General features: G+C 33.5%; 1 protein-coding gene across 2 annotated transcripts in view; it reads left to right on the top strand.

Annotated features, from left to right (window-relative positions):
• The window catches only part of LOC143226015 (neuroligin-4, X-linked-like), a 143,469-nt gene that overhangs the window by 77,136 nt on the left and 51,718 nt on the right, over positions 1-14,615 (top strand). For both annotated transcript variants that reach the window (XM_076456382.1, XM_076456383.1), the window contains exons 2-3: positions 8,692-8,841; positions 13,546-13,731. In XM_076456382.1, the coding sequence (XP_076312497.1) occupies positions 8,692-8,841; positions 13,546-13,731 (336 nt within the window). The remainder of the gene's footprint in view (positions 1-8,691; positions 8,842-13,545; positions 13,732-14,615) is intronic.

Below are 14,615 nucleotides of genomic sequence, written 5' to 3'. Positions count from 1 at the left end.
AAGTACTAATAACAGATATTTGTAAAAAATAATATAATTCGTATATTTATTTATAAGTTATGTTTAATATTCGGTACAAAACTGATAACACTGCATAACGCAATACATCCGTTATTTCTTTTAAAAATTCCATCTAAGGATGAGGAAACACTGAAACCAGTCGAATCAAACCATAACGGTTATCAGGGGCGTAGATCTTAGGGGAATGGAAGTATACATCCCCCCTTCATTTTAGGTGGGGGGTATGGTGCATACAATCATCCCTCTTACAGTTTGGTCTATTAAATTGTTTTATTGCATCACAGGCCTACAAAGGGACTGTGTTTGTTCTTGTGATTCTCATGTCCTTACCAATCGAATTACATAATTAGGCCTAGATGTAGGCTTTTACAGGAGCCGAAATGTACATCTTTAATATACGCGTGCTTCTAAACTTTTCGATCTAAGCGATAGTTCGTAAGTATCAGTCAGTAGGCCTAAGTGTCCATGCAAGGCTTGCAAGCACTATCACAGAATCTACCTACGTCTTGTACGTAGTGTAAGATTAAGTTAAATTTTCATCACAACAGATTGAACAGAGCATGAAATTCGAAAATATTACTCCCAAGCGTAAACACCTGTGATCTAGATCTGGCAGGCCATTTGTAGCTTGTAGCTGCATCAATCTTATGTGTATATTGTACGGTTTTCCTATGCCATTTATTCTTATGCATGTCTAGCCGGTTTTATTGTCGAACGCCTTACTCTCCTTAGCTGCCGAAGGCGCTGACCATAGTGTACGTTTAGTGTACAGTTTACGAAAGGTTCGGGCCGCTCAGATCCAACGCGCCCTACATCACCCCCTCCGCTGCCTTTAGTCTGAGCCTCGATTTTACAACAGGGCTCATTAGACCTGTGTTTGTGGCCCTCATTAATCCATGAAATTTCAGATTATCATCGCCCTCTAATAAAGTTCTTGTGCTTTATAGTAAAAGAACAATATGTGCTCTTATCATAGATAGTAAAAGTATTGTATTTTCTTGCATAATTAGAAAACAAAAGGAGCGATTTCAACGGCCTGAAGCCTCTACTCGAATTGTATTGCTAGTTTTTGTTTAGGTGTTTTTATTTAATAGACGTGCTTATAGACATTATATCACAACGTGTTTGCCTTTTGATGAGCTTTAACAGGAATATAATATATTTGTGATTGTTTAAATATTTTTCGAGTAACTTGCAATTACTTGTGTTGTAACGAGCACACATTATTGTCCCAGCGATGCTCAGGATGTCAGTCGGCTCGGTAGTCACTGATGGATTCGCACGTTCGACTTAAATACAGTTCAGTCCTACTTCCATTCTGTTCTACCTTCGTTCGTTGTACGTAAGAGTTTTTCAATAAAGACTGTATTTTAGCCTGTTGAGTCATCTGAAAAACAGATTCCAATTATGATAAGCAAGCGTCTGAACCTTTACGATATTACACAGTTTTGCAAGCCAGTTACTAGTACTGCAAGTGACAATGCAGATGCAGATAATCCAACAACCTCAAGCAAAGGAATAGAAACTTGCAATTCAGAGAAAATACCATGTTCATCAGAGGACGAGTCTGAAAATGCTTGTGCAACTATTGCACATCAGGAATCACCAGATAGTTGTGAAACAAGTTTGTGCAGTAATAAAAAATCTGACACTCCACAGATACAGTGTTGAAAGCCATATCATCCAGACGCACAACTAATACCACAACAGAAAGCAAAATCTCAAAATATCAACTTCCTTCGACAATCAGACTCAAAAACTCATATGCTTTCATTGTGTCAAGACGGAAAATAGAAACCTTTTTACAGGGAAATTGGAGAGGCCAGTGGAGTATACTTTCATATCCACCGGTTTTTTGCAACTGGAAAAAGGCAAAACAGAAATTCAACGAACACCAATCCTCCTCTCAGCACAGATTCGCTATATCTCCAGAAGGTTCACTTGATGTAACTCCAATGACTGTCCAGGTACATGATGGAAAAAAGAAGTAGCAGGAAGAATGCAAAAGAAGTCTAGCCAAAATATTCAGAAGTTTACGTTTTTTACTGCGTCAAGAATTAGCATTACGTGGACATACTGATACGGAGGGGAACTTCCTGCAGTTAATGAAGCTCCTGGAAGAGGAAGATCCTGAGTTGACGGCCTATTTGTCAAAGAAAACCACATTCACATCACTCCAGGCTCAGAATAAAATAATGGAGATGTTCAGCCATCAAATACTGAGGAACATAGCGCACGAAGTGCAGCAAAGTTAAATCTTTACATTAATGGTTGATGGCACTCCAGATGTTACAGGTGCCGAACAGGAAGCAATATGCGTACGATACGTAGATGAGAACCTTGACGTCCATGAGATATTTTTTGGTTTGTACAGTGTTTCCAATACAACTGATGAAACAATATTCTCGACTGTACTTGATGTACTGACTAGACTCAATTTACCACTGTCAGGATTAAGAGCACAAACTTATGATGGTGCGTACAGTGGATGCCAGGCAAAAATAAAAGAGAAGCAACCGTCACTGCGGAGCACACAAGGCTAATTTAATAATGCGACATGCAGTTGAAGCTTGTGAATGTATTTGAGGTTCTATCCAGTGGGTACATGAACTTGGTGTCTTGCTTCAGAGGTCAGGCAAATACATGACAATCTTTGAAAATATTGTATCGTCAGACAGCCACAATGTTCCAGTTAAATACATCCGCCCACTCTGTCCAACATGCTGGTTGTGCCGCCTATCTGCAATTACATGTGCTAATGATCACCACAGTGGCATTGTTGATTCTTTGTCTGAATTAGCAAATGAAAAATCAGATGTAGCAGTGAAAGCACGAGGTCTGCTGAACAGATTTGACAAAGGAAAGACAGTTTTAGGATTGTTGATGGCTCAGCATCCATTAGCTGCATTAGAGGAACTAATTCGTGCATTCCAAATAAAATTAGCGACAGTATCTGACATGATTGAAGCATCTGCAATGACAGTTGAGCAATTGCGAGTATTGCAAACAGAGGAAAATTACAAGATATTTCATGAAGCTGAGAAAAAGGTAACTTCTCTAGATATGGTGCCTATTGAACTACCATGCTTTCGCAGACCCGCAGAAGGATCACAGGTGATGGCTCAGCATACCATTCTGCAACAGCTAGAGATTACTATAGAAGCCAATATTTTGAATTTGTGGACACAGTCATAGAACATCTGACCACGAGATTCAATGCAGTCAACAATGACTTGAGGCAATATCTGGCACTTGAGTACATGATCACATCTGGCAAGATTGACAACTCGGCTGTAAACTTCTATCCAGAAATCTCTGCACAACGGCTCGAGTTTCAGTTGCCCATGTTCAAAGGAACAACAAAAGCAGTATCTCTGAAAGGTGCGAAGAATGCTTACTGTAAAATGAATGAAAAAAGCCAGAAGATGTTTAGTGAAGTGTTTCTTCCCATGAAAATATTGCTTTTATGTCCAGTATCCAGTTGCGAATATGAACGCAGCTTTTCTGCATTAAGACGGATGAAGACGTGGTTAAGGTCAACTATGTCTCAGTGCCGCCTCAACCATGTGACAGTTTGTCACACTCACAAAGATGATGTCGACAAGATAAATATAGAAGGGCTTACGAAAGAATTCATAAACAGATCATCACAAAGGAGGTCTACGTTTGGGAACATGTAGACTAGAGGACTAAATGAATCTCACTTCAATGAAAAGTATGAATAATTATGTGCTACACTGTATTGATGTGCAATTTTCAAGAGATTGCAAAGACATTTTAATTATTTTTATCAAACAACATGAACAGTTTTTCAGTAGATATAAACTTATCAAGGGTAATTACTAATTTTATTAATATTTGAAAACGTAATTCATGCAATGAAAATTATTAGTAACCTTGTCAAGTATAATGTCCATCTTTTGTACTGTGCAGTGTGCAGGAATAAATTCATGTGGCAGTTAATTTGTGACACATTTGTCTTTATTCTATTAACAATTTGAAAACTGTTCACAACGCCTCACTTATACAAACCTACATGGAAACCTTGAAGCATCGTGGTAACAAGATTGGTCTGTGACTGCATGTTTACAGCTTTCAGGTTCACGTAATCAGAGATTACCAATTTGCAAATTGAACAGTCCACGTAAGTTGCAAAAATCATCCCCCCCATCGGGTGTAAAAAATCTACGCCCCTGAAGGTTATCCATAAACCAAAAAAACAAACTTTTTTATTTAACTTATGTCATAGAAAGACAGTGAGCTATAGTTCCAATCTGTGAATTTATAAAAAAACAAAACAGATAAGAAAATATATCGAATTCGTTGAAAGGATGAAAAATATCACGTATAAACCAGATTCTGGAAATAGATTTTATCTCTCAAAATGTAAAAAAAAAAAACCACAAAAACCTGTACGTACGTATAGTTGAAGGTAGAATTTTAACAAATGGTCGTTAGGAGGATTTTGGGAATCTCACTCATCCATTCTTGTTTCTATTGTTGTTGTTATACACAAAGTGATCTTAGGTATTTACGGTAATATTGAAGTGTCGAATTTCAAGGACTGCCATGGTTAATCAAAGCCTAATTAGTAATTAACTACTAATTCTTTTCCTCTTATTCGTTAGTAGCTATCTACTAATTAAAACTATGTTTATATGTTTTGACTGCTAATCTGCTGCCGTCTTCAATAAAGTACTGTTATGAAATATTTCTGTGGCGATGGTTGTGTGGCTGGAGCGTAATCCTCTCGTCTGGAATACTAACTAATTAACAACTAAATGTTGTGATTATATAGGATATAACCATACAAATAAGAAAGAATCTTTTTGATTCATGCCCTTAAATTTGTCGAACCATTCTGGCATCTTTTGATTACCTCAACTGAATGTACTTATTGCTTTCAAGTGCACCTTATTCTATACATTTCATAGTAATTTCATAAATCAAAAGCAACTGTCTAGCTCGTTTCAACCCATTTATTGATTCTATTCCGTTACGTGGTCAGATATTGGTGTATTACAAGTGTAGCACGCACCCTTTAATCCACTCTATATTATTACGATCATACAATTCATAACATTGTATTGCACATTATTTTAAAGAGTACTATTTTATCTCTACTAACTCTGAGAACCTTTGAAGAATAATTATCATTACCTTACATGACTTTAGAAGAGTTTTAAGTAAGTTTAATGGATAGACAGTCTTACATTAAGTCATTTTACTTCCATACTGTACTGTTAAAGTATTTTTACACGCTTTTTTTATTTTGAATCTTATATATAAAAACTGCCATCCCCGTATTCCCTTTACTACTTAAACATGCATTTGAAGTTTACTCTGTTTGCTGGAGAAATGTATATACTGTTGAAAAGAAAAGTGTTTCATGTGACCTTTTCAGATATTCTTGAAGAAAACTTTGAAAATTCCAGCTTTCTTACTTCTACTCAACGTTAAGTTGAGACAATGATTCAAATAAAACATTTTGTCTCTTCTTTTACTAAACAAATACCATTCGTAAACAATGTTGAACAACTCTGGTTTATAATGTTTAAATTGTTTTATTTTTTAGGACAGAAGGGTTAGTTTCATTCCCTCTCACAATAATGAAATATACATTATTTATACAGAAAACTGAGTATGCTATATTAAAACAAGTTTGAATATGCAAATCAGAAAAAACATACGACACCTTCAATCGATATAAAGCCTCGGTGGACTTGCATGCATTCAGATCGGAGATATAGAATTTCCAGAATTGAAATATCCCTGTAGCTAATGACATTTGTCAAAAAGAAATATGTATCAACTTGGTACATTAAGCCAGCCCATCCAGAAAGAGACATGCAACAAATTGGGCCCTATTCGTGGTAATTAAAGTGGGCATCTTCTAACAAATGGGAATCCATAAACACTAAACTCATAGCCAAAGGCTGTCCAAGTATCTTAGGCAAAGGTACGTTACATAGTCAAGACATATCTCATCTGAAAACGAGACAAAGAGTGTATGAATTCACAAAGATTATACTTCCAGTAATGTCTTTCGATAAACTGTATTAGCTAGCAAACGAAACGGAAATTTAAGCTATTAAACATGAAAACATTTCAGTCAACTCATCGGACGAAGCGTTTAGATATTTCAGTGCGATCGAGCTAGCGAAATGAGCGCTAAGACATCATCATTCTCATAAACATGGTAGATTATGAAATGCATGCATGGAGGAATAGAGTGGCTTAAACATGACAATCTTATGACAAAACCTTTCGCATAAGCTTTCTTTCTTGTAATCATAAAGAGATATAGTTTCCGATACTCCACTGAAAAGACGTTTAAGAAACAAGAAAACAAACACTTTACTCGACGTTATGAAAGCACTTAAGGTTTATATGTTTCGAGCCGACATCCTAACTGTATCTTTTTTTGCATTAAGACCAACAGTGTGAATTCATAAGTTCAACCATCTGTAAGAATGATAGAGTGTAAATCAAGTTTACTTTTTTAAAATAATAAAATACGGTTATACATTTTAGACATATTAATATATTTCATTACAGTGCAATTCAGCCTAAATCACAAGTGTAATTTAAAATAGTTTTATGTCTTTGTTTGTAGTTAAGCAAAAGCTACACGATGGTCTACTTGTGCTTCATCCATCACGTATCGAAATCGTGTTATTAGAGTGTTATACGTCCTCAATCTTATTCTGACCCACTTCACTATGAGGTAATTTTAAAATAGACAGAGTTGCTAATATAACTTTTCAGTACACGTTGAGGTTCCTCGTTTTCGTTATGTTTGTGTAATAAGAAATTTAATATGATAATGATAACTACCCGAAACTGTAACAAGACTTGTATGAGACAAAACACATTATTAGATTAAATCCTTTTTTCTGAATGAGCTGTCACTAAATATGATCACTCTTTCAGCAGTGGGGGTGTTATAACATGCAGTCAATCGCACAGTTGGTTGGCAAAAAAGTAGACCAAGGATTGGCAGTGTATGGTATCGACTACCTGCTTTTCTTCTGTTCCATCACTTCAAAATTAGGCACTTCTAGGCCAGATAAAACCCTGAGTGGCTGTGCGCAAAATTAAACACAGAGCCATTTCGAATGAAATGAATGCGTGTTGAACTGAATTTAAATATTTATGGTCGTCTACATAATTTGAATTGTCAAAACACATTATTATTATCCTAAATTTTAAATCCAAAATGATTCTGTAAGTGAGGCACAGTGATTATTGAAATCTTGAATAATAATAAAATAATTCTACATTTAAATTCTTCATTGCTGAGAAGTTACAATATTAATTACTGCATTGTTAATTTTCTATAATCAAAAAGTACTGTAGTAATTAAAATCCTAGCTATATCAGTAAGTCATATGTAGATCAGTTAGCACTCTCGTTTGTTAAAATCTGACCACTTATTTATTTTTATAATTCATTCAAGTATTTTGAAATGTATCTACGTCACCTCAAAATAATCATAAAACACCTTGCAACATTCGTTATGTTCTTTTTTGTACTTGTGGCTAAGTGTGTGTGTATGTTTTCTTGTAGCAAAGCCACATCGAGCTATCTGCTAACTCCACCGAGGGGAATCGAAGCCCTGATTGTAGCCAAGACTAAATTAATCTGGGATGCGTTCAAAATTATATCATGTAAAAATAATTAATGCAAGCTTTTCTACAAAACTGTTTACAATAATGTTACACATTCTAGAGTAAAGATTAGACATTTTGTCTCCAGCGTTAAACATTTTAGCTTAAAGAATTCAAAAAGAAAAACGTTTTGGGATTTTGGCAAATTGTTTCATTGCTTTAAAATAGACAGGAAATGTTCATTTTTTTATGATTTGCTGTTTTAGTGATACAGTTTTATGGAAAGGAAATCGCAATCGATTTTTTTATTTTTCAAACAAATTTTAAGCTTTTCTTTTAAAACCTTTGTGATATTCGAAGTTTATAATACTAAACCTTATGTCGTGGAACAAGTATGTAATGAGAATTAGCTTTTACCATCATATACATTGATATTAACTTTATATACTGTGACAAGTAAATGACTAGTGTATTAATACTATTGACTGCTGAATGTCGTGTTACTAAAACACTGACTTCTCACTGCTGATTATTATTGAACAACCAAATAAATGTATTAATATTGTTTATAGCTTTATGTGTGTTATAATATTGTTCGTGTCATATTGTCTAAATTTAATGAATGAAAAATCAGGACAAATTTATGTTTTATTAGAGAACAGTTGAAATATCATTACGCACTTGTACCATATTATTGAATAATTGAAATATTATTACCCATTTATACCATATCATTCAATGACCGAACTATTATTACCCATGTGTACCATATTGTTGAATAATTAACATATTATTACCCTTTTGTACCACATCATTGGATGACCGAAATATTATTACCCATTTTTACCATTTTACAGAAAGACTCAAAATAAAACACTTATTATTTTGTATCATTTACGTAAGTAGTCTGATTATGTACTATTATAATCTGTCTGGATTAATATTTTGCAGTTTTATTAATTTACTCGGCTGCTTCCAGTTATTGAATGTTTCTACCTCTTTCTTTATCCACCATCAAAAGGTAATCTTCAAATAGTAATTGCTTGATTTCCATGTTTAGTTGCTAGAGAACCAGTGAAACTGCCTGTGATGGTTTACATTCATGGTGAATCTTACTTCTGGAACTCCGGGAATCCTTATGATGGAAGTGTCCTCGCTAGTTATGGCAACGTTGTTGTTGTTACCATCAATTTCAGACTGGGTGTGTTAGGTGAGTATGGAAACATTGTTATCGTTAGTGACACCTTCAGATTATTTCGATTAGTTGAGTATGGAAACATTGCTATCGTTAGTGACACCTTCAGATTATTTTGATTAGTTGAGTATGGAAACATTGTTATCGTTACTGACACCTTCAGGCTAGATGTCTTACGAGAGTATGATAGTTTTGTTGCTGTTACTGACAACCTCAGACTTTGTGTTGTAGGTGTGACTTTCAAACTTTACAAATTTTACAAAAATTAATTTAAATTTTACAAACTTCTCTTCGTTACGAAACAAATAAATGCCTTTCTTATGGGTTGAAAACATTTATGTGTTTGGGATTACACTGTTACTAAAACTTATGCTCTTGTTATTTTTTTTCTACTTCTCTACAAAGTGAACATCATGAAATGAAACATATGGTTGGAACTAATTTAATTCATAAATTTCATTCCTTACACGGCAACAGCGTAATATTAACAGTTTACCGAAGTAATCTTAAGTGTATGTTTTTTCCTTAATTTTTTCAAGAAGCAAGAGTGAACCCTCAATAGTCGCAACTGTAATTAGATCTAAGACCGGAAGAACGGTCAAGAAACGAAGCTATGACCTAAAAGTTTGTACTCAGAGCTATTCTACGAACCGATATTCCTCGGCTGAAAATATTTTTAAACAGCACCTCGTTTAGCAAACTTTTGTATCAAAAGAATGACAAAAAAGTAGAAAGTATATTTGATAAAATATTATTTTAAAAAGACATGAATAATTTACAATGGGATGGCTAAAATAAATTATTTTGAAAATAACCAGTTTTGGTTTAGGTTAAATAAATAATTCTGTTGTTTATACCTTAACGTAGATGTCAAGAAGACTGATATGTTTTATTTTTTTCTACCGGTAGGAAAATGTCTAAATTATTTTAGTCTGTTACACACGTTATATTAACACAAAATAAGATAATTATAACTGATATTGGAATTCTTATGAAGAAACAACTGATAAAAGCAGTTTCTCACTTAAGACATCAAAATTTTAAAGATAACATCAAAAACAGATTATTTTTATTTACAATTATACTCAAATGTTTCTAAAAAATTCAAACAAAAATTTTGCTGTATTTAGTATTGTTTTATACTTATTACAATATACTACTGTAGGATTAGCAGTCGACGTTAAAAAACAAATAAGAGTATCTAAAGAAGTCTACTTTAAAATAATCCTTATTTTTCTTGAGCGAATACGTATTAACCTCGTTAAACTAGCACGGCACATTAAGCTTGATGCAACGTTTAATATCCATCAAAATAAGTATTTATATAAACGTTTATCCACCTTGTTACATTCTGATTACATAAAGCAGCCTTTGAAATAAGCTATTATTCGTCAGAATTCTTTATGCAAACCCAAAAAAGTGAAAGGAGAAAAGAAACCTATTCCATGTTTTTTGTCTATGTAATTCATTCAGTTAGGTTCCACAGTTATGAGACATTATTGGGAACAAGTAGCACAATTCTTGCATAACATCAACTATCCATCACTAAAATACTTTTATGCCAAAACCAATGTCTTTTAAAAATACATTTATTGATGAAATAACGAAATATTTACTACTTAAAATGACATTTTTAAATTGTAAACGTAAAAAGTTCTAATTTATGTACTCATTGTTTATCTGCTTAATATCAACAGTGGTTACAAATAAAATAAAAATTACAAAAACACAAAAAGATTTAGTTCTTTCAAACTGTGTTTTTTTATTAATGCTTTAACACAAATGAGCTTGTACGTCGTGCTTTTGACTCTCTTTAACTTATTTGGACTTATAAACAAGAATTTCTTCACAATCAGTAGTAATTATTTATATATTCTAATCGTGAAAAGGTCTCAAATAAGTCAAAAAGAATATTTAAGTAGTTACTATCAAGTTATAAAACCTAGTCATTCAACTCTACTACATACATTATCAGCGAGAAATGCACGAAACAAAAGACAGGAAATAAAGATTTGTGGATTCAGTAATGGGAAGTATTTTATTTAAGTAGGCCTAAATTAAGCATTAGATTACTTTGTTTGTAATTCAGTACAAAACTACACAATGGGCTATCTATGCTTCGCTCATCACGAGTATTTCAACTCAACCTTGTTTATAGCTTTGTAAGTCATACCGTTGTGCCACCAGGGACTACTTAATGCTAAAAGAATGTCAATAATTTTTTTTAAAGAATTCAGACATTTTATGAAGAATGTCATCACAGGGATTATTCACTTTCATCATTAATATTTTTTATCACAAATTTATATTTATTATATATATTTAACAACGGCTCGGCATTGTCAGGTGGTTAAGGCACTCGACTTGTAATCCTAGGGTTGCAGGTTCGAATCTCACTCACACCATACATGCTCACCCTTTCAGCCGTGGTCAATCCCACTATTCGTTGGTAAAAGAGTACCCCAAGGGTTGTCGGTTGGTGGTGATGACTAGCTTTCTTTCCTCCAGTCTCACACTGCTAAATTAGGGACGAACTAACTCAGATAGTCCTCGTATAGCTTTGCGCGAAATTCATAAACAAACAATACTTAACAACATATCAATTCACTTCGTTTCACGTGCTTTTCAACAGAACCAATATTTCTGATTTAAACTTTTTTAAGCCTATTAATAGAAATTTCATTTTGACCGGCAAATACTCTAAATTATGGGGCCAAAGACCTCTAGGGCTGAATTTTAGTAATCATTAATTTTGAATAACTAATTAAAGAGAGGAAGGACAGCGACCAGCAGAGATTTGTTTGGCTCTTTTAACCGAATAAAGATATTAGGTGACATTAATAGCGAGCTCACAGCTGAGTGCGCGGAACGTGTTCAGCTGCATCACATGTCGAACTTTGAACCTTGAAATCCGCAACCCTACACACTAATTACTAAGCCATGTCTGGCTCAACTGTAATAAAGTTTGCTAGTTTGTCGGTACATTGTCTTCACAATCAATATAACTAAATATTGTATATATAGTGTCCTTATGAGGCAAGTTTTAATTTATAATTTTATATTCGCTATGAATTGTGAAAGTGATTGTATATTTCATTCAGTTGAAGCAGTGAAATTGGTGGAAATGAAAAATAATGATGTTTCTATTCTACTATTTACAAAATGTATTAGTCTTTAGCAATTCTAATTTTCTATGTAACAATATCCACTTCAATGAAATTAGACCAATCTAATTTATGCTGTATTCAAATAATTGGTGTCTCGAGCAACACCAGACCTCTAAAACATTGAAGATTTATTCATTATAATAGCATTCACTTTACGAAAATCTAATTGAGAAATCCCATTTACTCTAAAAATAAACCCCTATTCGAAACAGTAATTTTGACTTGTAACATCCTGCGAATTCCAACATTCCTGAAGTACTGGGTTTTAGAGACACATGTTTAACGACTTTAATAACTATTTTATAAACATAAAATTTTCGGGTTATTTAACTTTTGAGTAGAAGTGGAAAATATTTGCAGAGAGAATGAATGAAGGGTTAATGTTCTTAGGTTTAAAATGTGCGATATTTATTGTTAGGACTTATCTCCCACCTCTACCATATATCACATTACTAACTAATAATGTAGAATGTTATTGCTACTATTTTTTTACAAAATACAACTAGGTACGAAAATTAACTATATTGTTTGATATTAGAATATCTCAATAATGTGAAATTTAATAATACAAATTTTATAATATTAGGTTTTTTTACATCAAACAACTTATGTCAATACCAGGATAAAAAACCGTTTGAAATAATCACAAAGTTAAACAAAAAAGTGTATATATATATATTTTTTTTTAAACAAACATTATTAATTAATACCAAAATGGCATAAAGGTATTTAAAGTTCAAATAAATACAGCATAGTAGCAATTCTATGGACGTACAGACACATACAATAAATCATCGCAAGGAAAATACATACATAAACTCTAAATACTACACTTTCAGTTTCTAAGTTTCGCAATATACCATAAAATAATCTATCAACAAAGTATAGCTGCTTATTTCCAGGAGTATTAAACTGACATGCTGTTTCGTTCAAATTTATTCATTTTGAGAGAACTTATGTGTATATGAGGCTTTTCAATAATTTATCTGTCACGTACGTTTTTCCACAATATATCTCCCACCACTTATTCTTTTCTACTTATGTTTTTAAACATAATTTTCTAATACCTGTGTTTGAATTATTGATATGGTTTTGACACTGTTTACTTTAAGTATTGCTATAAAATCTTCTGACAATAAAAAAACCGTGTTCAAATCGTGTTACTCTGTCTTTTCTTTTGAATGTTTTTCGTCTGCACCTACTTTCTTTCATTTTAACAATTTCTAGTGATATTTTGTGTAGCAACGTTTAAACTACGAGATAAACCATAGCTAAACAATACTGACTGTTATAAATACACTGTGTTTACTGTAACTTTGTTTTTGTTAGTCTCCCAACAGGTTTACAACTCTAAAATCCCAGGTTCGTCTCCACGTAGTAAGTAGAGCGTGGATGGTTGATTGCATGGCTTTTCATTATCAACAACAAAAGCAACAACATTTAATTATATATAACGGGACAGTAATGCAAAAAATGATCCAATTTCTCGATTAATAGTCTAAGTATGTATATAAAAAGTATGTAGTACAGACAAATATTAATTTGTTGTTAGGTTTCTTCCCGGCGATAGAAGGCTCCGCTCGAGGAAACTACGGCCTCATGGACCAGGTAGCAGCTCTTCACTGGATACAAGAGAACATACATGGCTTTGGTGGAGATTCTTCTAATGTAACGATATTCGGTCATGGTCACGGAGCCGCCTGTGCAAATATCCTGATGATAACTCCCATGGCTAAAGGTAATGGTTTCTTTTTCGTACACTTCAGTGAACATTTTCTAGGAAAAGTTATTGTAGATTGCGAATTAGAATTGTGGTTGTTTATGAATCTAGATAAACTGTGACTTTTCCTCACGTACACTGTTTGTCTTCAAGAAATATTATTTAAGGTTTTATTTCTTGTCGGCTCGGCATGGCCATGTGGTTAAAGTACTCGACTCGTAATCTGAGGGTTGCAGGTTCGAAATCCCCTCACACCAAACATGCTCGCTCTCTCAGCCGTGGAGGCGTTATAATGTGACTGTCAGTTCCATTATTTATTGGTAAAAGAGTGGCCCAAGAGTTGGCGGTGGATAGTGATGTTTAGCTGCCTTCCCTCTAGCCTTACACTGCTAAATTAGGGACGGCTAGCGCAGATAGCCCTCGAGTAGCTTTGCGTAAAATTCAAAACAAACCAAACTTTTTTGTCATGCGTATTGCTTTCCAACATATTTCAGCTAACAGTTATATAGTTTGTTTACTTTTCCGTATAATTATCAAAACGTATTTTTTAGGGTTCAAAAGAGGTTTGTTTTTAAAAAAAAATATGAATGTTTTTTTCTTTCGATTCGATTTAGAACCCATCACAAACATACAATTAATTCTAGTAAGGATATTTTCGTCTTCAATATTCTTTAAAAAAGTGGTATGTAAATAACTCATAAAAAATTCGATACTATGATCATTGAATAAGGTTATAAATATAAAAGAGAGCTACGGGTGTCAAGGTTCTATGGAAAACTTTCTAATCATAAGGACCGAAGACTCTGCTTTTGTTATTCTGATGATAATAATCCAATAGATGTTCACACCATGTTATGAAACACCACATCTCATCTCAGCTTCATATCTGTCAGAAAGAGCCT

Source organism: Tachypleus tridentatus, chromosome 9, assembly GCF_004210375.1.
Source record: "Tachypleus tridentatus isolate NWPU-2018 chromosome 9, ASM421037v1, whole genome shotgun sequence".
Taxonomy (NCBI): Eukaryota; Metazoa; Arthropoda; class Merostomata; order Xiphosura; family Limulidae; genus Tachypleus; species Tachypleus tridentatus.
Note: the sequence above shows the minus strand (reverse complement) of the source record. Positions and strands in the feature narration are given on the sequence as shown.